The 22,536-nt window shown below is 34.4% G+C and overlaps 1 protein-coding gene across 4 annotated transcripts in view; it reads right to left on the bottom strand.

Moving 5' to 3' along the window:
• LOC132704857 (putative ferric-chelate reductase 1 homolog) overlaps positions 1 to 22,536 on the bottom strand; it is a 79,443-nt gene that overhangs the window by 6,365 nt on the left and 50,542 nt on the right. For all 4 annotated transcript variants that reach the window (XM_060675176.1, XM_060675152.1, XM_060675160.1 and 1 more), the window contains exons 4-9: positions 22,044 to 22,299; positions 13,850 to 14,056; positions 11,512 to 11,668; positions 9,114 to 9,340; positions 5,196 to 5,439; positions 4,996 to 5,108 (exon numbers count right to left, since the gene is read on the bottom strand). In XM_060675176.1, coding sequence (XP_060531159.1) covers positions 4,996 to 5,108; positions 5,196 to 5,439; positions 9,114 to 9,340; positions 11,512 to 11,668; positions 13,850 to 14,056; positions 22,044 to 22,299 — 1,204 coding nt within the window. The remainder of the gene's footprint in view (positions 1 to 4,995; positions 5,109 to 5,195; positions 5,440 to 9,113; positions 9,341 to 11,511; positions 11,669 to 13,849; positions 14,057 to 22,043; positions 22,300 to 22,536) is intronic.

Genomic DNA, 22,536 nt, shown 5'->3' with positions numbered 1-22,536 from the left:
ATACCTAATTACCCACGGATCTAGCGTGCGGGAAGCGTCACTTTACCACGTCAGTTTCGTTTCCCATGCATCCGAGCCACTTCGGACATTTCCGGGATTTGACCGCACGGATTTGGGACCAATCGGATGTTTTCGGTGATATTTCCCACGCTTTGAATTTTGCAGTTTGTCAATTCCGACGGTTATATCAGTAAATATATTCGTGTTGTTTTGCGAAAATGTAACCAAAAACTAACGGTCGTAGAAAAAGTATAGTATGCAACACGTTCGGTAAACTTTTTAACTCACCCGTTTATTAAAAACTCGCTCCGCTCGTGTCATTGTTGCATAATATACTATTTTCTACCTGTACCTGTATCAAGCATGTTTGGCAGTTGCCTACCATTCGTAATATCGGCGGAAGGTATACTCTCTGAGAAACCCGAAAACGATTGAATTAAGGACCAACATTACTGCAAACCTGCCATCTAGTAGGAAAATTCATGGGACTAACTGAACCATTGATTAGAACCCGATATGTCAGAATATCAGAGCAAATATAAATAAATAATAATAACAATGGTTATTTATAAATCTTCGGTACAAGTCAATGCAAAAAATACACTTAAATATCTACAGAAGCATATCTAACTGCTTGTGAGCGGAATTTTTCATAAAATATAACCGGGTTAGACAAAATCAATACGTATGTGCCCAAAATTAAAAGAGTAAAAAAAGTGAAACATTTTATTAGAAATAAAAATCAGCAAAATACACTATAACTTAAAAGGTTTAAGGTTCCGAAGAAAACAAAGAATAAGATGGTCTCAAAATCAATAGATACGCACATTAAGTGAGTTAACCGAACGTGTTGCATACTATACTTTCTCTACGACCGTTAGTTTTTGGGAAATATCACCGAAAACATCCGATTGGTCCCAAATCCGTGCGGTAAAATCCCGGAAATGTCCGAAGTGGCTCGGATTCGTGGGAAACGAAACTGACGTGGTAAAGCGACGCTTCCCGCACGCTAGATCGGTGGGTAATTAGGTATTTTACAGACGGGAGTAGAAAAATATTTCAAATTCATCAGATCTTTGAAAGTTTTTCTGCAATCATCGAATATCCCACATTCAACAGTTATAGAGAATTTTTTAAACGTGTTTATAACAGCAATATGAACCAGAAGCATATTATATAGCCGCGGTGTAAAATAATTACTTGCACGCTGGCCAATTGTCTTTAAACATGTCGTGAAATAAGTCCACTGAGTCGAATAAAATGTATTTTTTTGTATACATCCCTCAGTAATGTCACTGAAGTAACCGAAAGCTTTTTTGTATATCTCTAGGTTGTTTAAGTGACACATCCAGCCCAAGCAAGAGTTCTGTAATACAGGTGTCATTGGTCAAGTGCTTTTCAGTTGTGAAGGGGTTAGACAGTCTCACAACTATCTAAAATGCGGTAAAGCACCTCTGATATTTTTTTAATATTCCATATTTGCAAGTCTTATTTGAGACGACGGTCAGTAATTATTCCCAGATCTTTTAGAGATTCGGCTTCTAAAATCTCTATGTTGTCATCTATCTTCGACGGGTAAAGATTCGACAAATTGTTGCTGTTTGACGTATCGAGTTTTATCAAAATTCAGACTTATATTGTTGCATCTAAACAACAACACAAACATTATAGACTTTCGCTTTCTGTACCACTTTAAATTTTGCAATACCGTTAGCAAAATTCATTATTTTTCTAAGGGAATCTATTGCCATTAAATCATTTACATAGATGAGGAATAACAGCGGCCCTAGTACTGTGCCTTCCGGTATACCATCTCCGCACCGCTGATAACCCCTCTACATCAACGTACTGGGTTTTGTTAGCGAGATAACATTTTATGCTACTGTATAATATGACCAAAAATATAGTGCATTTATTGCTTTGATTGTTTTAAGTATTTTATTGTACCTTAACCGCATACCTTCGCAGGACCGTGGTAAAACCCATCCCAACAGATGTTTATTCTGCAAGTAGGTGCTTCAGTTGGACCGTAATTTGATTAAGCATTGATGCTGTGGGGTATTTTCGATTAAGTAGAAGCGTTTCTTTTTTTAACATCAGGTTTTATGTATCGTTCTTAAGAATTGAATTTAAATTGCGATTGATCCTCCCAGTAAGTACATATTTATGTACCTGATTCTCGAACTTTGACCCTGCGAGGCTGTTTTCACTGGCTAGCTCAAAGAGTAAGGGTAAATAACTGTACTCTATTTACCTTACAACATTGTTCTTCTTATATTTTTGTGTCTTCTACATAATTTTGACTTCAACCGGCTTTTTTAAGACTATAAAGGTACATTATAAGAATACGAATAAATATTTAATGGAATCTTACAATTAAACATTTTTTGAAGATTCCTGTTTTTTAACACTTTAAAATGAGGAGACCGTGGAATAAAGCGGATGTTCCCCTGTTAGAAGAAGACATGGAAAACAACGCAGAATTTGAAGACGTAGTGGAGATGGTGGTCGAAACTAATGACAATTTAGAAGACGCACTACATCACCAAATAAAAAAAAATCGGATGCTAAACAAATTGTTTCGAATGTTTACAATTTTAAAAGAAATTCAGAAGGGGAAATAGGGGCAGCAATAAAAACAAGTGACATGATCAAAAATTCCGAAGTCAACTGTTAGAAAAATTGTTGCAAATGGGATAGTCAATAGGAAAGTGAGAAAGTTGCTGGTATTTCGTGAGTTTTTAAAGAGCAACACGCAGATCTAAACGAGTAATAAAAGAATAAAATATTTATCGAGAACGATTAGTGCCGTTGAACTAGGTGACGATAGTAGCGATAGTGACGATTTTTAAGTGACTGATACTTTATTATATTATATACATTATGTTATATTATATTATTATTAATTAATTCCTAGGACTGTCCTGGAATTGTTACGTGTAAGGGTCTGCGGTTTTGGAGTAATAAACTGTAGGCAACGTTAATCACGGGGTCGGTTGTGAAAGCACTATATGTCTGGTGCAAGTATAAATACATTTTCGAAACCCATAACATATCATTTTGTACAAAACTCTACAGTGGCAGACAAATGCCTTGAAGAGATCTAAAAATACGGAGACATACTAGGCATTTTCGAAATTAATGTATCGTAAATCTGCTCTGAAAGATCACAAATTGCGTCCGAGTCACTAAACTCTCTAAATCCATGCTTACGATTTGGTATTATATGATATTTATCTAAGTTTCATATATCACGAAACTTTGGTTCTGCGCCATACATTCTAGGTTGCGGAAAGTGTGTGTAATTTGGAAATCGGAGTTATACGGGGGGCAAAGCATTACGAAGAGCATAATAATAATAAAATTAAATTTTTAAATTAAAATTATTAGCATGATTGTTGCTTAATATCTTAGGGTGTTTCAATTTGGTAAGTTCCTATCTACATTCCTTTCAATTTTGCGACGTTGCCGCTTCGAAAAAGTAGCATCAACAATGAAATTTTAAATGGGACACCTTGTGTATACTTTTACCCACGAGTATATCTTTAGTGGTTTTCCAGAATTTAATTATTTTCTTTATTTTTCGAGCAAAAACATTGCTTCAATTAAATTGTTATTAATACGACACTGCAGCCAGTTGAATGTTTATATTTTGTACATAGCTTAGGCAGATATCGAACAGAATGTCTGTCGCTTAAGAAGGTACTGTACATTATATATTAATATTAATACTGAACTTAGGTCTATATCATACAGGGTCGGTCAAAACTAATGGTTTGCTAATGACTGCTAATACGAGATACAAAATTGGCGAACAGTGAATTTTTTAAGAAAAATGCAATACATGTTCTACGAGAAAATGAAATGCATTTTCGAATGATGCCGATTATGTACCTATACCTAAATCGTTTGGTTTCTGAAATAAAAGGCTTAATCTAAAAAATATGTTCAATCATGTTATGTTTGAGAGTTCAATAAAGGTTTACTCATAATTGATTGCGGTGCAAATTTTGTCGATTAAATCGGTTCGACCACATTATAGCCGGAACATGCAGAAAATTTAATGAAACGAATCTTGACTTACAGCACACGAACAAAGGAAAATTTTCCAGAATTAAAAACAGCTTGATAAACCATTTAACGAAAAATAGTTTGAAAAACTAACGGTCGTAGAAAAAGTATAGTATGCAACACGTTCGGTAAATTTGTTAAGTCACTCGTTTATTAAACACTCGCTCCGCTCTTGTCAAATATACTCGTGAGTCAAATGCCGTTTACCGCACTTGTTGCATAATATAATAATATATAATATATATATAATATTAAGATAACTTAGCGGTGCTGATTAATGTGCGTATCATTGATCTTGAGACCATCTTATTCTTTGTTTTCTTCGGAACCTTAACCCTTTTAAGTTATAGTGTATTTTGCTCCGCTCCGCTCGTGGGTCACATGCTGTTTACCGCACTTGTTACATAATATACTATTAACGCACCCCATGGGTAAAAGTTTAATAGATGAATTGTGCCAAATCAATTTAGTTATCGGAAAAACTTAGGTATAGTGATAGTATACAGGGTATTCCACATTTAAAAAAAAGCACTTTTTAAGACAATCTGTTTGACATCTCCCAAAGCTATGTCCAAAATTTGAATTTTCTACTGGCTCCAGTGTCCTTTTTCGACGAGGTGACAACGTCGCAACGTTAAAAATATTTTAGCACAACAATTTTTAGCACAATTAGTCAGTATATCTTATATGTGTACTCTACTATCTTAATGGTGCTCAAAAAAATCAACCAAAGTTAATTTATGGGAAGGGAATTGTAGCTGTAAGTCTTTAGCTGTTATACAAGATATATGGTTTTGTTGGTGGTTCTTTGGTTTGGTCGAAATCTTCTTTTATGCTCCTCGAACAATGTCGAAAATTTGTTATGAAACAATTGGTGTATTAAGTACCAAGAATCACGTTTCCCATATAACGTAAAATTCTTACCGAAAGTACTAAATGGCTTATGACGTGGACGACCACGTACGCGACCAAAATCCAATCGACGAAATCCGGAAGTTCTGCCTTGGTGAGTCTCACAGCGAAAAATAAGGTGACAACTACAAAATTGCAATAAAATAAATCATAAATAACTTAGCTCGAGAATAATAAGCAAATATGGCGGTTTAAAAAATTATAAGGCTTACTCGCTATGATGTGAGCGGAATTTCCGATCAACCAGTGCAACCAGTTGAACACGGGTCTGGTGGAGGTGCCGGGATGCGGTCTAAAGTATGCCCCGATCGGTTGAATGAAGCACAAAATCGTGGTGACGGTACCCAATATGGCGTGCGGGTTCTTTTCCGCGGACCACGCTTTCAGTTCGACGAAAATCAAGACGAAAGCCACAGTCGTCAGGGCCCATGTAAGAATCATGAACGTCCTGTGCCACTGCGAGCAAACGAGAACATTTAGCTACGGACTAAACTTAGTATCTTCGTTATAGTTGATTTTATGGAAAAAAAATAAGGCAAACGTTGTTTATATTGATGTGGCGCAAGCATGGAAATAGTTATTGTTATACAGGGTATTTGGAAAGAATCCCGCGGCAGTTTGCTACGCCTTGTTCCTGTATAGTATAACAAAATATAAAATTAAACAAAAATTATTTAGGTCAGGGTTGGGTACGTCACGATGGACGTCTAGGTGCGTGCAAACTTATGCCCTAGCTCGGCGACAACAAAAGGTTAACGTCTTGCACTACTGCGAGCAAACGGGAACATTTGGCTGCGGAGTAGATTGCGAAAACGATGCGAATTCTATGATCTGAAAAATGTATGACAGAAAAATAACCTTATATTGGTGGAATCGGTTCTAGATTATGACGCTGTGGTTCGGGAAAGTGCCGGAAAGACCATAAAAAGGTTTAACGCATTTTAATAACGTTGAAGAAAAATGAATTTTCTTAGTTTTATTTGGTACGTTCGGGACAATTAGTTATTAATAACAACTTTTTTTTAATATTAAGTTCTTTTATTAATATTTTAGGTTTTCATAGGACAGTTGGGCCCTTATTTGATTATCTAATGGCATAAAAATCTAACATTGTTCTGTTTATCCTTAGTTCAGATTTTTTTTTTTGGCAGTTTTAAGCGGCTGAAATACTTCTCACAGTGGATGCGGGCACGCGGCGATATTAAAAACCCGCGGAATCGTCCGAATTTGTCCTATTAGATGTTTACGGAGAATGACTTACGGTAAAAACCTGAAATGTTGGCTACTTTTGTAAGCGGATATGAGCTATGGTCTATTCATAGATATAAGAAAGTGACCAATTGCTTTTGAACGGATTATCCAAGGGGGGGACATTAACATAATAAGCTACAAGATTATTATTATTAATTAAGGTAATTATTAATTAATTAATTATTAACTATTAATTATTAATTAATGTAATAATCTTATTGCATTGTATGTTAATGACCACCCTTGAATAATCCGTTCAAAAGCAATTTGGTCACTTTCTTATATCTGTGAACAGACCATACCTATGTAAAATATTTTTGCCCATGACGTGTTGTGTTGTTCGTTTTTTAAATGGAACAACATGTATATTATTACATTTTTAGATTCTGCGAAATCTTCTGGAACATACCTATGCCAAGAAAGAAAGAAAGAAAAACACGTTGAAACAGATGTATATTGAAATCGCTTCTCTCGTACAAATTGTCAATGTTTCTGATGACCAAAAATGATTTCTTCTGTTAAAAATGCTCTCCGTGAAAATTTTGGCTCGTCCGCCCAAATAATTCTTTTCAAAAAATCTCGATATTCTTCGATTCTAACCAATATCTTCTCACTAAACTCTACGCCTAATGGTGCATCACGAGGAAGAAGAGATGTAATGTAATTATTTTGTAATTATGCATATCATGTTTCGTCAATATCCGTTGAATGGAGAACAAGATATGCCTAAATTATGCGTGAAAATATGCTAAAACGTTGTTTTCTTTATTATGATGTCTTTCATTGTGAAAGTCTAACTGGACTTAACTGAAATTTGCGTACTGGCCAGTAAAATTCCGCTTTCGGGGATTTTTACTTTCGAAAATCGATGAAATCGAATTTTCGAAAGTATCTGCGCTAGTATAAAAATTTTATATCTACAAAAATGATCACCGTCGAAAAGAAAAAAAAAATTGTCTGTTTGTCCGTTCTCCGTTCTCCGTTTCCGTCTTTTGGTTTTTCCTGAATAACTTTCGAACCGTTGGAGCTACAAAATTGAAATTCACCCCCTTTTTAACCGTCCACGAGGCACATAAGCTTGTAAGAAATGGCCCTGATCCGACGCCGGTATCATCTATTTTTCGCGATTTTCGAATGTTTTTTGGACCTTGTTGTGAAACACGATAAGTGTCCGAAATTTGAAGCAATCGACTTCATATTTGGCACATATATGCAGCTTTGCCCCGTGATGGAATATATTGAAAATGGGGGGGCTGAGGGTGGGGAAGTATTCTAAAAAAATAAATAATCGCGTGTGCAAGAGTCCATAAATAACAACATTTTTCAAAAACTGTTTACGAGACCAAAAAAATTCTTGAACGAAAAGACGCAGAAGATACGGCTCTATAAACTTTTATTTTTGATAATTTTTCAAAAATATACAGGGTGCGCCGCAAATTCAAAAAAACTGAAAAATTGGTCCCCCTATTATTGAAAATTGGTTATAACTGAAAGACTATGATTCAGATCTCACTTCCTTTTATATTGCGATTTAGCCCGCATAGACAGAACAAATTTTTGTATTTAAGGTTTTCACCTATTGTACAGGGTGTTCCCTGCTAAATGAAAAATGTGTTAGGTGTCATAAATTTGCAGATATCAACTTCAAATTTAGCAGAGAGTAAAAGTCCGTGTCCACATTTAAACGGTAGAAATTGAGCGCAATCCAATTTTACGAAGTACTTTTTAAAAATGTTTGAGAATTTTTTTTTGGTAATTTTAGCTTCCAGAAAAATATGTTTTCCGCGATAATCGTTCATCCGATTGGCAAAATTCTTTAACCGGCAGACGCAGAAGATCTAGTGCAATAATATTTATTTCTGGCATTTTTTTGATTATATGGAGAGATTATTATTCGTCGCAAATCAAAAATCGTAAAAAATATAGCTAATTGGTTCAAACGGCGTCATAGGCCGCGTCAAGACCTACAATTTTTGTATTTGCAGTTTTCGTCTATCACAGACGCTGCCCGGGATATTTGAAAAAATCCATATTGAAATCGTTATTTCGGGCACCGTCAAGACGCGATGACGTCATTGATTATTACGGCGAACTGCATGGTTTCAGAAAAAACTTATTTTCTCGAAAACCATTTCCTAAATTCTTGATCATTCTCATCATTAACAAATTGAAAGGAACAATATGTAAATTATTTGCTATACACGTTTACCCAAAATTTTTAGTTATAACGAACTAAAACTTAACACAATGTCCTAGCATAGTAAACATTACGGGTATTAAAGATCTGGTGAAAGCGCCAGGCATTGCACAATAAAATACAAGTACTTGAAATAAGTGCCGCCACCTGCACGATAAAGAACGTAATATGCGTGACGATGTCTCGTCTATTGAGACTAATACATTTGGATTATGAGAAAAAGAAACCCAACATTTTCCCGATTTACCGAGAACCGCATATCTTTTCCTAATAGTTTGTTGCCGACCCACTAACTAACTAAATTTTTCTGAATAAATAACTTTAATTGACTACCTAAATAGACATTGTGAGTCAAATAATAAATGGCCACGTTAGGTATTGTCTGATTTTTTTGCCATTTGCATGTTGAAGCTCTTTATTTCCGAACAACTTTTATTAATATTATTTTCCCCATGAAAGATGTCAAGGTACTTCTTTTTTTTCCTTTTTATCATCGACAGTGTAAAGTTTCTTAAAAATTTATAGTCCTTTCAATCATTATGATCCTTTGTCCTTTTAAATTTTTTTAACGCAGTGTCCCTTTAGTTATGCGGGCTTCCTGAACTGGAGCATGTCGACTAAATAAATCTAACATGAGGATATTCAATAATGAGGAAAAAAAGCCAACATTTTCCTGACTTACCGCAAACCACATATCCTTGCCGCATAGTTGGTTGCCGACCCACGTTTGCCTGTAATATCTCGCCAACAAAATGCCGACCGAGGCTGTGCCCAACCAGGCAGCCAGCATGAAACACCCGTGAAGGCGCACGAGAAGCTTGGAGGCGGCCGCCAAAGCCGAAACGTCGGACAGCGATTGCTTCTGCGCGCTTGCCAAAAATGACAGGTCGTGGAATGACACGGACGAGGCTGCGAATTAAAAATAATCACTGAAATTCGTAACAAAAAAAAAACGAAATAAATTGTCTTAATGCTCCCGATTTAAAGTTGACGCTTTTAATTTACCGGAATCGTACTTTAGCAGGCGATTGCAAAAAGTTAATTTTAACTTGTTCTCGGAATGGGCTTGTTTGCAACATTCGCTTTTGAAGTTTTTTCTTTCACTTAATTGAATACCATTTTGAAGTAATTTCAGTTCAAAGATCGTAAGGCGTTAGAAAGCGTAGACGGATTTGCGACGTCATTCCCCGAGTTATATTTATTGAGATTTTTATGATAATTTACTGTTTTATTCAAAATTAGGACTTTATAAGTGCGGAAATACTAATAAAATTACGGTTCATGCTACCTTAAATATTTATGGCGAAGGGTACATTAAATTGTTATGAAAATTTGGTTATTTCCTTAAGCGGCGATGCTCTATCAATCTAAAATATTTTTAACGTTGCGACGTTGCCGCTTCTTCGAAAAAGTTGCACCAACATTGAAATTTTAAATAAGGCTCAATGTATATTATTGCATTTTCCGATCCGCTAATACTTTATGATTATTTTGAATAATATGTCTTTGGTGGTTTTCGCGAAATTAATTTTTTCGACCAAACCATAACTTCAATTAAATTTTTGTGACTATGACATTGGAGCCAGTAGAGAGTTAAAATTTTAGCTTAGGGAGCTTCAATTATTGTTAGGACTTAAAGTCATTCAAATATTGATTTTCATCCTACTTTTTGTCAATATGTACGTCAGAATTGATATTTCGTCTGAACGATTGCACATTGTTTCGGTAAATAAAATATTTATTATTATTATTATTCTTTCCATTTCCACAGGTAAGTACTTTGGACACGGCTTTCAGCAAGTGCCCAAATAGTTTTGTGATGTTAAATCTGTTTTGTTTTCAGGAAGGAATTGACATTCAAGACCCTCCGAGCAATGTGGCATGTTCGCAGTATGGCCGCCTTCTGAAGCTTAAGGTACAGTTTTGATGGTAGTTGAAGCGTTTGAAGGCTCCAGTGTAGTTTTAGAGGTATTTCACCAGTTGGTAACACAATTATTGGCACAATAACCACTTTTTCTTGGTTCCAGGTTGTTTTCACTTCGGCGGCGAGTGGCATATATCTTCGGACTTTCTCAACCTGTGTCCCAGGACGTTATGGACAGCCGGTGCAGCAATATCTATCAGGTACGTAATTTTGTTGAGTTTGTCTTGTACCACAATGTCTGGCCTATTGTGTTCCATAATGTGATCTGTTAATATGGTTCTGTTCCAGTATATTTTGTGGATTTCACTTTCAGTAACAGGTCCTGACGTGTAGGCATAGTAAGGAAGGGTGTCCATCAAAACACCAATTCTTTGGACTATTTCCTGGTGTATTATTTTAGCTATGTTATCGTGCCTTCTGGGATATTCTGGTGGAGCTAAGGTTGTGCATCCAGCAATTATGGTTTCTGATTTGGTTTGGTACATTCTGCACTTGTCATCTTGTACATCTGGGTGTTCTATTATGTACTTGCGGTAGTTAAATGTCGGATTACCTGATCTTGAATGGCGTGCATAAAGCCCTCAGTTTCCGCCATCAGCGTACTGTTTTCTAACCAGGCGTTGGAGGCACTGGTGTATATTTGGACAAGTGTAATTGTAGCGGGGTACCGTCCATGTAGTTCTTTTGATTTCCATCTCTGCATCGTATCTTCAACAGTTGTTATTTCTAGCAATGGTTGATAGTCTTTATCCGCCATATTAAGAGGCCTGAGTTTCTTATCTGCATTCACGATGTTGCGGTGGTACGTGGATGTTGTGCTTTTTTCATAAAAGAACCTTCTCAGTTCGTGAACTCGTTCTTGGTGGGCATCTTTTAGGTCTAGTACACTTCATTCTCCTTTCTTTCTTTATAGATAGAATCTTTCTATGGAGCTTTTAGGGTGTCTGGCTCTATTTTTTATAAATTGTACTCTAATATCACGGTTCATGCTTTGAATATCAGTACTGGTCCATTTAATTAGAACGAAACTGTATGTGACTGTTGGCATACCATAGGTGTTGATTGCTTCTATTTTGTTTGCAGCCGTGAGGTGCGTTTTCAAAATAGACCTGATTCTACCCATTAATCGATTTCGTAAATTAAAATGGCTCCTTACCTGTCGCACTCGACCCTGACGCGATCAGCAGATTGTACTTCTCATTTATCAAGTCGAAAACTTTTCCATTGACGTTCGTGTAAGCGTCCCGCCTGATTTTGCAATAGAGGACTCCGTCGACGACGCTGCCATTCAGCAATTGAATACCTAACTGAGGCTGCAACAAATAATCAGTATACGGTCCCCTTTCAGTTGGATAATTGTTAGAAAGTATATTGGATGGCTCAAAAAAGCGTGACGCATAAAACATACATTATTTTAAATAGAAAATTCTATTTTTAAATTCTGTTTTGAATTCACTTTGAAATTCTTCAACTTTTTTATTCATAATAGCACATACCTAATCCTAATAGTTTTTCGAATATTTTAATTTTTCTAGAAAATACTAGTTTTTCACGCTTGAAAAACAAATTACGATAGTGCCATTATTTTTGAAGGTTCACTCGTATCCGATCTTTGAAGATGACGTAAAGGATATATCAACGGAATTTGAATTAGATGCTACAGGGTGTTCTAAATAAACGAATATGTCTGGATCATTTTAATTTTAAAAATCTCGCTTTTCTTAAACATTATTATTTCATTATATAGATATTATTATTAGATTAAAAAATAAACACCAAAAATAACTTTGTTGAAGCTGTAGACAAAGCAACAGACAGTTATTATCAATTTTGGTGAAAACAACGACCAAATTTGAAATTCTCAGAAATAATAAATAATATTAAGTGTCTATTACAAATTAACTTACATATAAACGACTCTTACGAGTATCGTGAGCAGAGCATTGAACCAACGTATCCGTGATTCAAGAAATTGGTTCAAGTACAAGGCTCCTAACCAGAATAAACCGTATGTATCTCCAGTACCTGGGGCGCAGGGGACGGTGGGACAAGGTACTTAAGCTTTTTATTATAACTTGCGTTTTTTAACCATCAAGTCGACTTATTTTTGACTAACTTTAACTAAATTTACCTCAATGTTGGCGAATTTTCTTTAAAAAAAAATTTTTTCTTGGGGGCGAAAAATGATGAAAAGTTTTTTATGATATAAAGTTTTTCGCGTCTGACTATTTGTTGTTATGTTGTTAAAAAAACGTATTTGTAACACGATACGAGTCGTTTTTCCGATTACATAGAAAAAAATTGAGCGTTATGATCTTTTTACAAATATATTACTAAATAGAGTAGAAATAAATTTCAATTTACCATTGTCGCCAAAAATTGCCCCAGTGATAGCCGGTAACAATAGTTCTGTTGTGTTGTAGTTATAATTATTAGAAAAAAAAACAACAACAAAAATTTGGTTAATTTTTAAGCTAAGCCTCGTTGCCTCAGGGGAGCAGCCTTGCCCCACCCTCCCCTAAATCGAGAAGCTCAGGAACAATGGAGCAGTCGCTCATAGAAGGGAAAGTAGAAGGCAAACCGTGAAAGTAGAAGGCAAAGCCCAAGAGGCAGATCTCGAACTAGATGGGAAGACCAAACAAAACCTTTAATAAATATAAGACTACATGGCAAGCATGGAATCAACTGCTGAGTCAAACTTAAATGGTGTCCCTATATCCTTTATAAAGGATGCAAAGGAGAGGCGGAGGAGGATTATGATTCTCAGAGTGTTTGGCAGCTTTAGAATAGTTAGACGCGAATTTTAAACACTGTCAGGCATGTTTAGATTTCCTATATACACAGGTGCAGATAAATCCATTATTCCAATGATAGGCAGCAGTTTTGTTGTCTTTCTCAACAGTAAATTTTATGGAAGGTTGCAAAGAATCAAGATTGATTGAGAAAGGAATCTAGATGTCTAAGTGTCTTTCGGTTCTATTCCAGATTAAGAAGGTATCAACATATCGAAGCCAGACCCTAGGTTTAACAATTGCTGCACCTATAGTGTGAGTTTCAAACCATTAAAACCATGTATACATCCCAGCCCATCGGTAAACAATCATCTTGTGTGTAAAACTTGACTTGAAAGTAGGAATTATGCAAACAGTACCTAAGGCATCAATTCCTCTAACGACATGTTGGTGTATAAACTTTTTCACGTCAAAGCTAACAAACTTGTCTGAAGGACATAATTTTTCGTTTTTGAAAATATCTGCAAAATGCAAGGAGTTTTTTGCAAATGAAGGAGTTTTTCCCATTAGTGACTGAACGATTTGAACTAGAAATCTACTTAAGACCTGGTGACAGGTCTGAGTGGTACATTATGGTAGATTTAGAATTAAAATTAGTCTGCACAGGCTACATCTGGTCGCAACGTTCTCAACAATCTGTTAGTATTTCTACTGAATCATTGGCCACTACCTTCAAGCAAGCGTAGGATACTTTTTACTTACGTTGCTTAATCTCGCAGCTCCGTAGCTATTCGGAGGACCGCTGGTCCATGACATGTAAGCATCCACCCTATTGTTTCTCGTGACGCATTCGATGACTGAATCGTCGCCCATTTTGTCGTCATCGGACAATCCGACGCCCACCCATGCGGCGTTGTCAGCTTTCAGTTCGAACTCGTATCTGTCACCCGACACCGTAACTGCCACTGCCTGGAAGGAAATACGCCATATCGAAGCAACCGAGACTAATTGAAATCGAATCGTCTTAACAAAAATTACTCCCTGGGAAAGTAACACTTTGTTATAAATAAATGAACAAAACTAAGATAACATCGATAAGATTATTGTAGTTTAATTTCCATTAATTTATAACTAGATTCTGTTCATTAATTATTTAATTAATCGATTAACTTAATACTAATTAATCCAATAATTAATGAATTCGTTGATTAATTTAACTACATAAAAATGATTATTTATTTCAATCAACTATTTCAAATAATACTAAAAGTATTAATTAATTAATCTTACTGATTTACAACTTTTGTTTATGACCCAGATTAATTTAATTAATTAATTCAATTTGTAATAAATAAATTATTTATTTATTACATAACTATAATTACAATTTTGTCCGCTTACGGCAAGTGTCCGTTTCAAGGAGAGTACTAAGGACTTAAAATAAATATAAATAGATATAATAGTATGTAATATGCGGGGACGGCGTTTTTTATTGAAGATAGAGCATTGTGTTTTAGTAAACCTTTTTTACTTTTCCGTGAAACGGAAGATAACTTTAGTTTTTAAATTACACCGCGATTTTCGAAATTTTGAAGTTTTGGGGAAAACAAAAATACCTCTCGTATGTCGAGTACCCTAAAAAAGGTGAAAAGCGCATCCAATATAGAGTGTTACGTAGAATTTGTCTTTCTGAAAAAAAAATTTGTTGGTGTTTTTGAATGGAACACTTATAGGCCAATTTTATACAAAAAATTTGTAACAGTATGGGGTTATTTGTATAAATGAGCTCACAAGAATGATTTTTTAAATTTCATGAAGGTATTTGCAGTATCCTTTGGAATATTTAAAAAAACTTTTATAATTTGCATGAAGGCAACTTAGTTTTGGTTAGTTTAGGATATTAACATTTTATTTGTAACATTTCCCATATATACATATATTATTAAAAAAAAAATAATCCAAAACGAGAACCTAGATATTAACACAATTATTTAAAATGACAAGGAACATAAAAATGATTAAATATTAGCATTATTTGTAAACCTCAATATAATTATTTTCATTTTTACAGTTAAAAAATTGTTTAAAATGTCGACCATTTTCTCTAACACGCAATCGCAAATAGCTACATGAAAATAAAAAAAAATCATATTTGTAAGGTCATTTGTACAAATAACCACATACAGTTATATAATTTTGAGAAGTTCATAAGATAAGATATAGAGTGTTTTCCATTCAATAAAACCAAACTTTCTTTCAAAAAGACGACCATTTAGAAAAAAAAACTGACTACGCCACTGAATTATACCCAAAAATCTATATCGGATCTATAGTTTCACAAAAAAATATTAAAAGTTTGCGAAAACGCAAGGGTCAATCTTCACTAGTAGCAGCCAGGGTTGTGGAATTGACAGGTTTTTTTTTTAATTGCTCAATTGTTCGAAATAATTATTAAAATACCATGAAATTTATATTTACCACTTAGTATTATATTCAGATATTCCTTGAAAAGGGTAATAGGTAACTTGGACATCAGAATCTCATAATAATTTATAACAAAATGCATATTATTACTAAATAATGATAGATAACACTCTGCAAACATTTTTTGATTAATCAATTAAGAAGTTGTCAATTGACCAGCCCCAACAATACTAAGAACGGACATGCTCCTCAGTCGTGGCCAAAATGGGACAAAGTGTACATACGTACAGCAAAAAAGTATTTATTTTATCGAAATATTAATAAATAAAAATAATTAGTAAGTAAATTTTAAAAATATTATTTAGTTCTGGGGTTAGTGACGAAACCTTGCTATACTGTGTTGAAGAATACAATTTGCACAGTATCTCTCTAGATTTTTTAAGTGCCGAGATGCAGTGAAATCATCCCTAGGAAATTTCTTTAACATACAAATATGATGTAGAGCTTCACCATATGGATTTATCGATTTTGAACTGGAGGATGCTGCCGACATTTCTACTTCTGAGTAGTTTGGACTACCTTCTTCACATGGATCTGCGTTCTCTACATCCAAATTTGGAAACTTGTCAACGGCCTCTGGCTTCTGTTCTTATATTGCCGTCTAAGTTCATGAAAACTTCTATATTTCGAGGGTCTGTTGCTCTTAAATGTTTGGCACGTCCGAATAACTCAGCAACTGTCGATAATGGAAGATCTTCAAGATCGTAATCAATTTGTGCACTACATTCTAAGTCGCATTCGCTTTTTCTAAATCCAGCTTTGCAAAACAATTGTATGCTTTGCTTTTGCAATATCGAGAAGTTTCGTATTCCAAAAATCCCATTTTAGATTGATGTATGGGGTTCGAGGTAGAAATCACATTACATTTTTTTTATTTTATTGTAAAACTATCAAATTCCGGACACCACCTTATCTGTACTATAAAATTTAAATCTTCTTCTCATACCAAATTGGATCATTACGTGATAAGTATACTTTATTAATTGATCCTGCTCGTGGATGAGCAAATAACTCATTAGCAAGCAAGGCATCGCTTTTATTTTTCCTGCGCAGTTCTCTATTCCACACTTTCCTTTCCTCAATCCTTTATCTTAAGTTATTAAGTGCGCTATCTACTTCTATTGTAAGTTAAATTCTGGGCTTTAGCAGTATCCAGGTAGCGTTGCTAGATGTCTGAATTCGTTAGCCCTTTCATACCTATTGCTAACAATTATTTATTTATATATTTATCTTCGTATGTATCTTTTATCTTTTATCTTATGGTACAAGCAACAAATTTATTATTATTATTATTATAAAACTTTGTAGTTACGATTGTTTTGACTGTCATAGAATGACCAGCAAAATGTTGAAAGCCACTCTTGAGTGTATATTATGTATATTAACCTCAATCACTATACTACTAAACAAGTGTAAGAGGAAAATTGGCCCAAGTCGCTTAAGATTGCGAAGATCATCCCTATATACAAAAAACGGGATATTGGTTCCCCTGACACCTACAGACCAATAGCAATAATACCAGTATTAAATAAAGTTTTTGAATGAATGGTTAAAGCCAAACTTATGTCGCAGCAGTAAGTTTGGTATTTTGCTATGGGGAAACTCGTTTTACTGTTACAAGGTATTTATCCTGCAAAAAGCAGCAGTAAGACTAATTGCCAATGTTTCAATTCGTGAACATGCTAGCCCGATCTCTAAAAAATTTCGAATTCTTACGTTGCCTTGTCTATATATACTTGAAACACTAATTGAAATCCATATAAATTTAGCCCGATGACAAACCAATAACTTAGATTTGAATCTTTATAACCTATTTAAAAATTAGTAAAAAGCACCAATGTGAATAAACCTGCATTTAAGAAATTTTTAGAAAATATTCTAATTGAACACTCATTTTACAATGCATTTTACATACACATTTTCCTTTAAACTTGTGGTATGTACTGCCATGTATATAAAAGGTCAATAAACGCTATTCTATTCTATTATTATTATTATTATTATTATTATTATTTTTGTCTCCTCACAACTTTTGTTGGGTCCTTTTTCACCATGGAACAATCCGGACTTTACTCATCAACGACTCCTCCATGCGCCATCACCCTTCGGACCATGTTTCACGCGTGGTAATTTTTGTTGTGGTTTTCTATGAGCAAAAGTTGTAAACACTTGGGCAGGTTATTTTCTACAATTCCGTTTGCAGAGATTATGATTGGAATTATGGATACTTTTGCTATGTTGGTATATGCCTAAAAGTTCAGATTTTCACGAAATTATATATTTTGACATGACAATTGTTTCGACAACATATCAAATGATAAAGACACGGTGTTGTCAAAACAATTGTCATGTCAAAATATATAATTTCGTGAAAATCTGAACTTTTAGTTCTTATTTATTTTGATAAATGGATTTTCATCAAGTAAAAGCCGCCTCAGTCAAATTTTTCAATATCTGTTTGACTTGGTTTATTCCTAAATATCTATAGGATTCTCCTTCTGTCAAGCTCAGATCTGTCCATGAATCTAATGTCCTCCTCTGCCTGCATCTCACCCCGCTTGAAATGGATGAATTTGCACTTCTTTACCACGAATTCCATCCGGATGTCGTTTGTACATGTTTTCACGTGCTCGTGCCAGAGCCAATCACAACGCAGCAACTTACAACGCAGAGAGTAGCCGATATACGGTCTCTCTCACGCTTGAACCTCCGTATAGCGCTTCTCACTCGCACTTACGTGTAATATTCGCGATCACTTGGCAGGTGGAACATTCCACCCAAATTAGCTGTCATTTTGAAAATATTTATTTTAGTTAATAAAGAATATGCAGTTCAAATTTCGATTCGCCTCAAACACATATTTTCGATTATTCAGATATATGACTTTGTAAACACCTGGCACAGGTAAAAACTCACCAAAATAACTTGGCTTATTGAGTTTTTCACTTTTCAAATATTAATTCAAAAAGCATCAAAATTTTAAAGTGCCTCAAAAATATTTTTTGAACTAAAAATTCTGGGGTTTAAAAATATAAGGGTTGATTTATCCTGGCATTCGTCCAGCCAGGTTTGCGGTTTTGTATTTAAAATATCATTAAATAAATATTATTCAAATATTCATAGTGCCTCAAACACGTCAAAAAAAGGCTCCTAGCTCTCCTACAATATCATCGGGTCCACCTTGTAAATCTTTAGAGCCTCGATTATCAAGGAGTGGGGTACCGACCGAGTCGAAGGCCTTTCGGTAATGTCATGCAACGGAAATGTTTCTCTTCTTCTTTGCGGCTTGCCTATTATTATTATTATTATTATTATTAAATTTTCGCGTCTATCTAAATTTTTGGTCATACTGGAGAATATTGGCAATCATTTAACATTTGAAATGGTACGCTGAAATTCCGGTTCCAAGAAATTTTTCAGGTTACGGGAAATGTCCGTTTAATACAGCTGTCCGCAAGGACAGCTATAACCGTAATCCAATCTGACACGAAACTTACCGATTCACAACATTTGTTGATGACGCAATTCACTCAAAATAAATATTGTCGGAAAACTTTCCAAAACTCCTTTACGTTTGTAATGATAAATGAATATGGCGGGCTAATTATCGAGGTCATTGCCGGGCGATTTATTAAAAAAACTGTTTCGCTTTTACAGCGGTCCAACAACCGTATATGTTGTACGCGAAAGTGATAATATGTTAATTAATTAATCAGTTAATTCAACCACGTACGCGTTCGCTAACATATTTCAAAAGAAATCGAAATTAAATAGGAATCTTTCAGAAATGAACGGAATCGTTGTTAAAGTAATTAATTTAAGTTTAAGTAATTAATTAATTGAATCTAACGAGGAACTTACGGATTCCCAACATTTGTTGAAGATGCAAATTAAATTAATTATTCGAATAATTAATGCATTAATTGAATTTATCAATTAGTTCAATTACATAAAAATTAATGACTTTTCTAAGAATCTTCTACAGGCCGCTGTAATACTATTTAAAAATCTTCTAGATTCTTCCTGCGTCGGTAATTTATAAATCAAACTTTCTGACGTTTCGCCAATGATCCTGTTGGCTTCTTCAGAACTTAACTCAATCTGGCTCGCATTCTGTACATTGTCTGGAATACCTGATTCCCATATTGCTGAATCGCGATTTCTATAGATTCCCGGATTTTGGTGGAAGAATTCATTACGTGCAAGAATTTAAGTTTTAAATATTATGCTTTTGTACTTTTTAAAAATACTGCAATGCAAGTCGTTTGCTGTATAGCGAGGCACACATTTTTGATGTCAGACTATTATATTTTTTACCAATAATGTTATACACTTTCAAAAACAAACATAGTTTAAAATTTATAAATCACAGTTACGGAACACGGTGGCAACAAAATTTAAACATAGCTGTCGAAAAAACTAACAAACGTAAAACACAAAAAGCTTTATTATCCTATCTTTAAAAAAAAAATAAAAAAATTAATTGCACAAGTGAACAGAAACGAAATACTAGAGTTGATTTGACTCTTCCATTCTTTCAGTTAAAGACTTTGTTATGTATATATCTGCGTCTTATATTGTGTATATCGAGGAGAGGGTTTCTATTGGCATCGACTAGTGTATTTTGGCTGGGTATAAGATAATAATTATGTTACCGAATTTTAAAGTGGATAGTATTTACTAATATTGATGATTTTCTGTTTATTGATGTTTATTTTAGCTTAGAGGTCCTACATTTTGTGCAAATTTATGCGAGTTCCCACCCACGCGCGACTACGGTCTTTGTGGAACCAGGGTGATTGTTTATTTGCGGAAATTCATGGACAAGCATCACTGAAATACTAAAAATATTGTTTTGTAATATCTACTTTTGCAAATAAATAATAATAATAATAATAAATAAAATGGGATCTCCGGTTTCGTGATTGTGTGCGGTAACTGCTGATGAGCTGCTCCTTCATGTTTTTTGAGCCTACTTGATTCATCAACTACGGATGCAGGAGAAATCCAGAAGTTTCGTAAATATCATATCTTTTGTTGCAGCAACACGTTTTAGTTGCATTATTTATATGGCTTAATGGAATCACCTAACCAAAACTTCCTATATGCTTCGTTCATTTGAATTACGAAAGACACTATACTAGTGTTGAAACTTAAATATAGCTTCGAACTTCTATCGTCTTTATTTGACTTAATTACACTAATGGTTCAGAAAGACTACAAAAAGATCAGTTTAGTTTATCTTTGATTACGGACGTTGATCCATTTGCCTGAAACGTTATGTAATCAAGTCAAATAATGAATGAAGTTCTTTTAGTTCAAAACAATATGCCTATTTTATAAATAGACACTAGCGGATCCTGAGAAAAAATCTGATTGACTTTTGAGGAACTATTTTTTACTCTGCTATAGCTCAAATAGCAAGCGGAAAGTGAAATCGATATATTATAAGAAATCCACCCACCTATGCTCACTCAGGGTTTAGTGCAAAATTTTCATGTTTTATCAACATCAACAATTTATGATTTATTTTTTAAATTTGTTATTTGTTTAATTTAATCAATTAAATAGAGAAATAATTTAATCGACTATGGTAATTAGTTGATTAAATTAATTAAATAACTGTTGTTGAGAAACGCCAAGTTAAATTATGTGATGGATTAATTTTTATATTTTATAATCAATTAAATTAATTATTATTTAATTAAATAACAAATTTAACAAATAAATGCTGATTATTTTTGTAGATCACATTATAAAGGAGGAGGCGTGCCAATTTTTGTAAGCAATGATGTAAGTCTTGCGCAGGTATCAATCCCTTGTTCCAGAATAAGTAAGGATTTCGAGTACGCAATTTGCGGGATTAAATTTTCTTAAGAAGTATATCGCGTTGCCGTAATTTACCGATCACCTTACAGTGATTTGAATATTTTTATCAATTACTTAAACTTTTTTTCATGTAATGTCTTGAGGAATTATAAAGCATTCTTTTGTGGAGTTTATGTAGACTCGAGACTCTCCTGGTTCGAACAGGTAGACCACATTCTCAAAAAACTTTCTGTTTACTGCATTGTCATATGGAGGCTCCGCCATCAGGTTTCTTTCCCCTTGTTAAAAAAGTACTATTTTTCGTATGTCTATTCCTGTCTCAACTACGCCTTGGTTTGTAGGGGAGGTTCCCCACGTGCGGAGCAAGTCTTTGTTATTTACCTAACATTACTACTTATTAATCAATTATACTAAGATAATTTTATATTTTTACGTTCGTATTATATTGACAATATTCAACACTTGTAAATCAAGTCTTATGGAAATAAAGCTATCTCTATCTTTATCTTTATCTTTAAAAAAATTATTTAATAAATGATTTTAATTAATTAATTATTCCAGTCTAACACGGAACTTCTTCTTTTTAATACTTTTCATCCGCTGATTCAACCGACGTCTATCGAGGTTATAACACGGAACTTACCGATTTGCAACTTTTGTTGATGACGCAATTGTCGGGCGCGCCAAAGCAAAGTTTGGTAACGGCGCATCCGGAGTAAAACGGATCGAACTCTGTCGACGATTGTTTGGCTATAGGCCTGGCATAATGAGGCGTAGTGGTCGGCGGTTGCCTCGGAATGTTGAAACTGGGATCGTTGATTACACTCCTCCTGCTGATGTCGACCGGTGGAGACTCAACACCGACCCAGAACGTGTCGTAACTTTGGGCTATGGTCGCACTGAAATCAATTTATCGTTTACAATAATAATAATAATACTTATTTATCAATTAAGATACACGTATGCATACAATAAACATAGTTAAGTTATAGAGTAGACTTAACCAGCAAAAAAGAGCTTAAAACAGTCGAAAACTGATCAATAAAAAAAGAAAGATTTCAATTTAAATTCAATTTAAAAGAAGTCTTCTTGTGAGGAAGTGTGATACAAGTCCTCTTTTAAGAAATCCATTTGAA

This window comes from Cylas formicarius, unplaced genomic scaffold, assembly GCF_029955315.1.
Source record: "Cylas formicarius isolate icCylForm1 unplaced genomic scaffold, icCylForm1.1 PGA_scaffold_10__41_contigs__length_53128322, whole genome shotgun sequence".
Taxonomy (NCBI): domain Eukaryota; kingdom Metazoa; phylum Arthropoda; class Insecta; order Coleoptera; family Brentidae; genus Cylas; species Cylas formicarius.
Note: the sequence above shows the minus strand (reverse complement) of the source record. Positions and strands in the feature narration are given on the sequence as shown.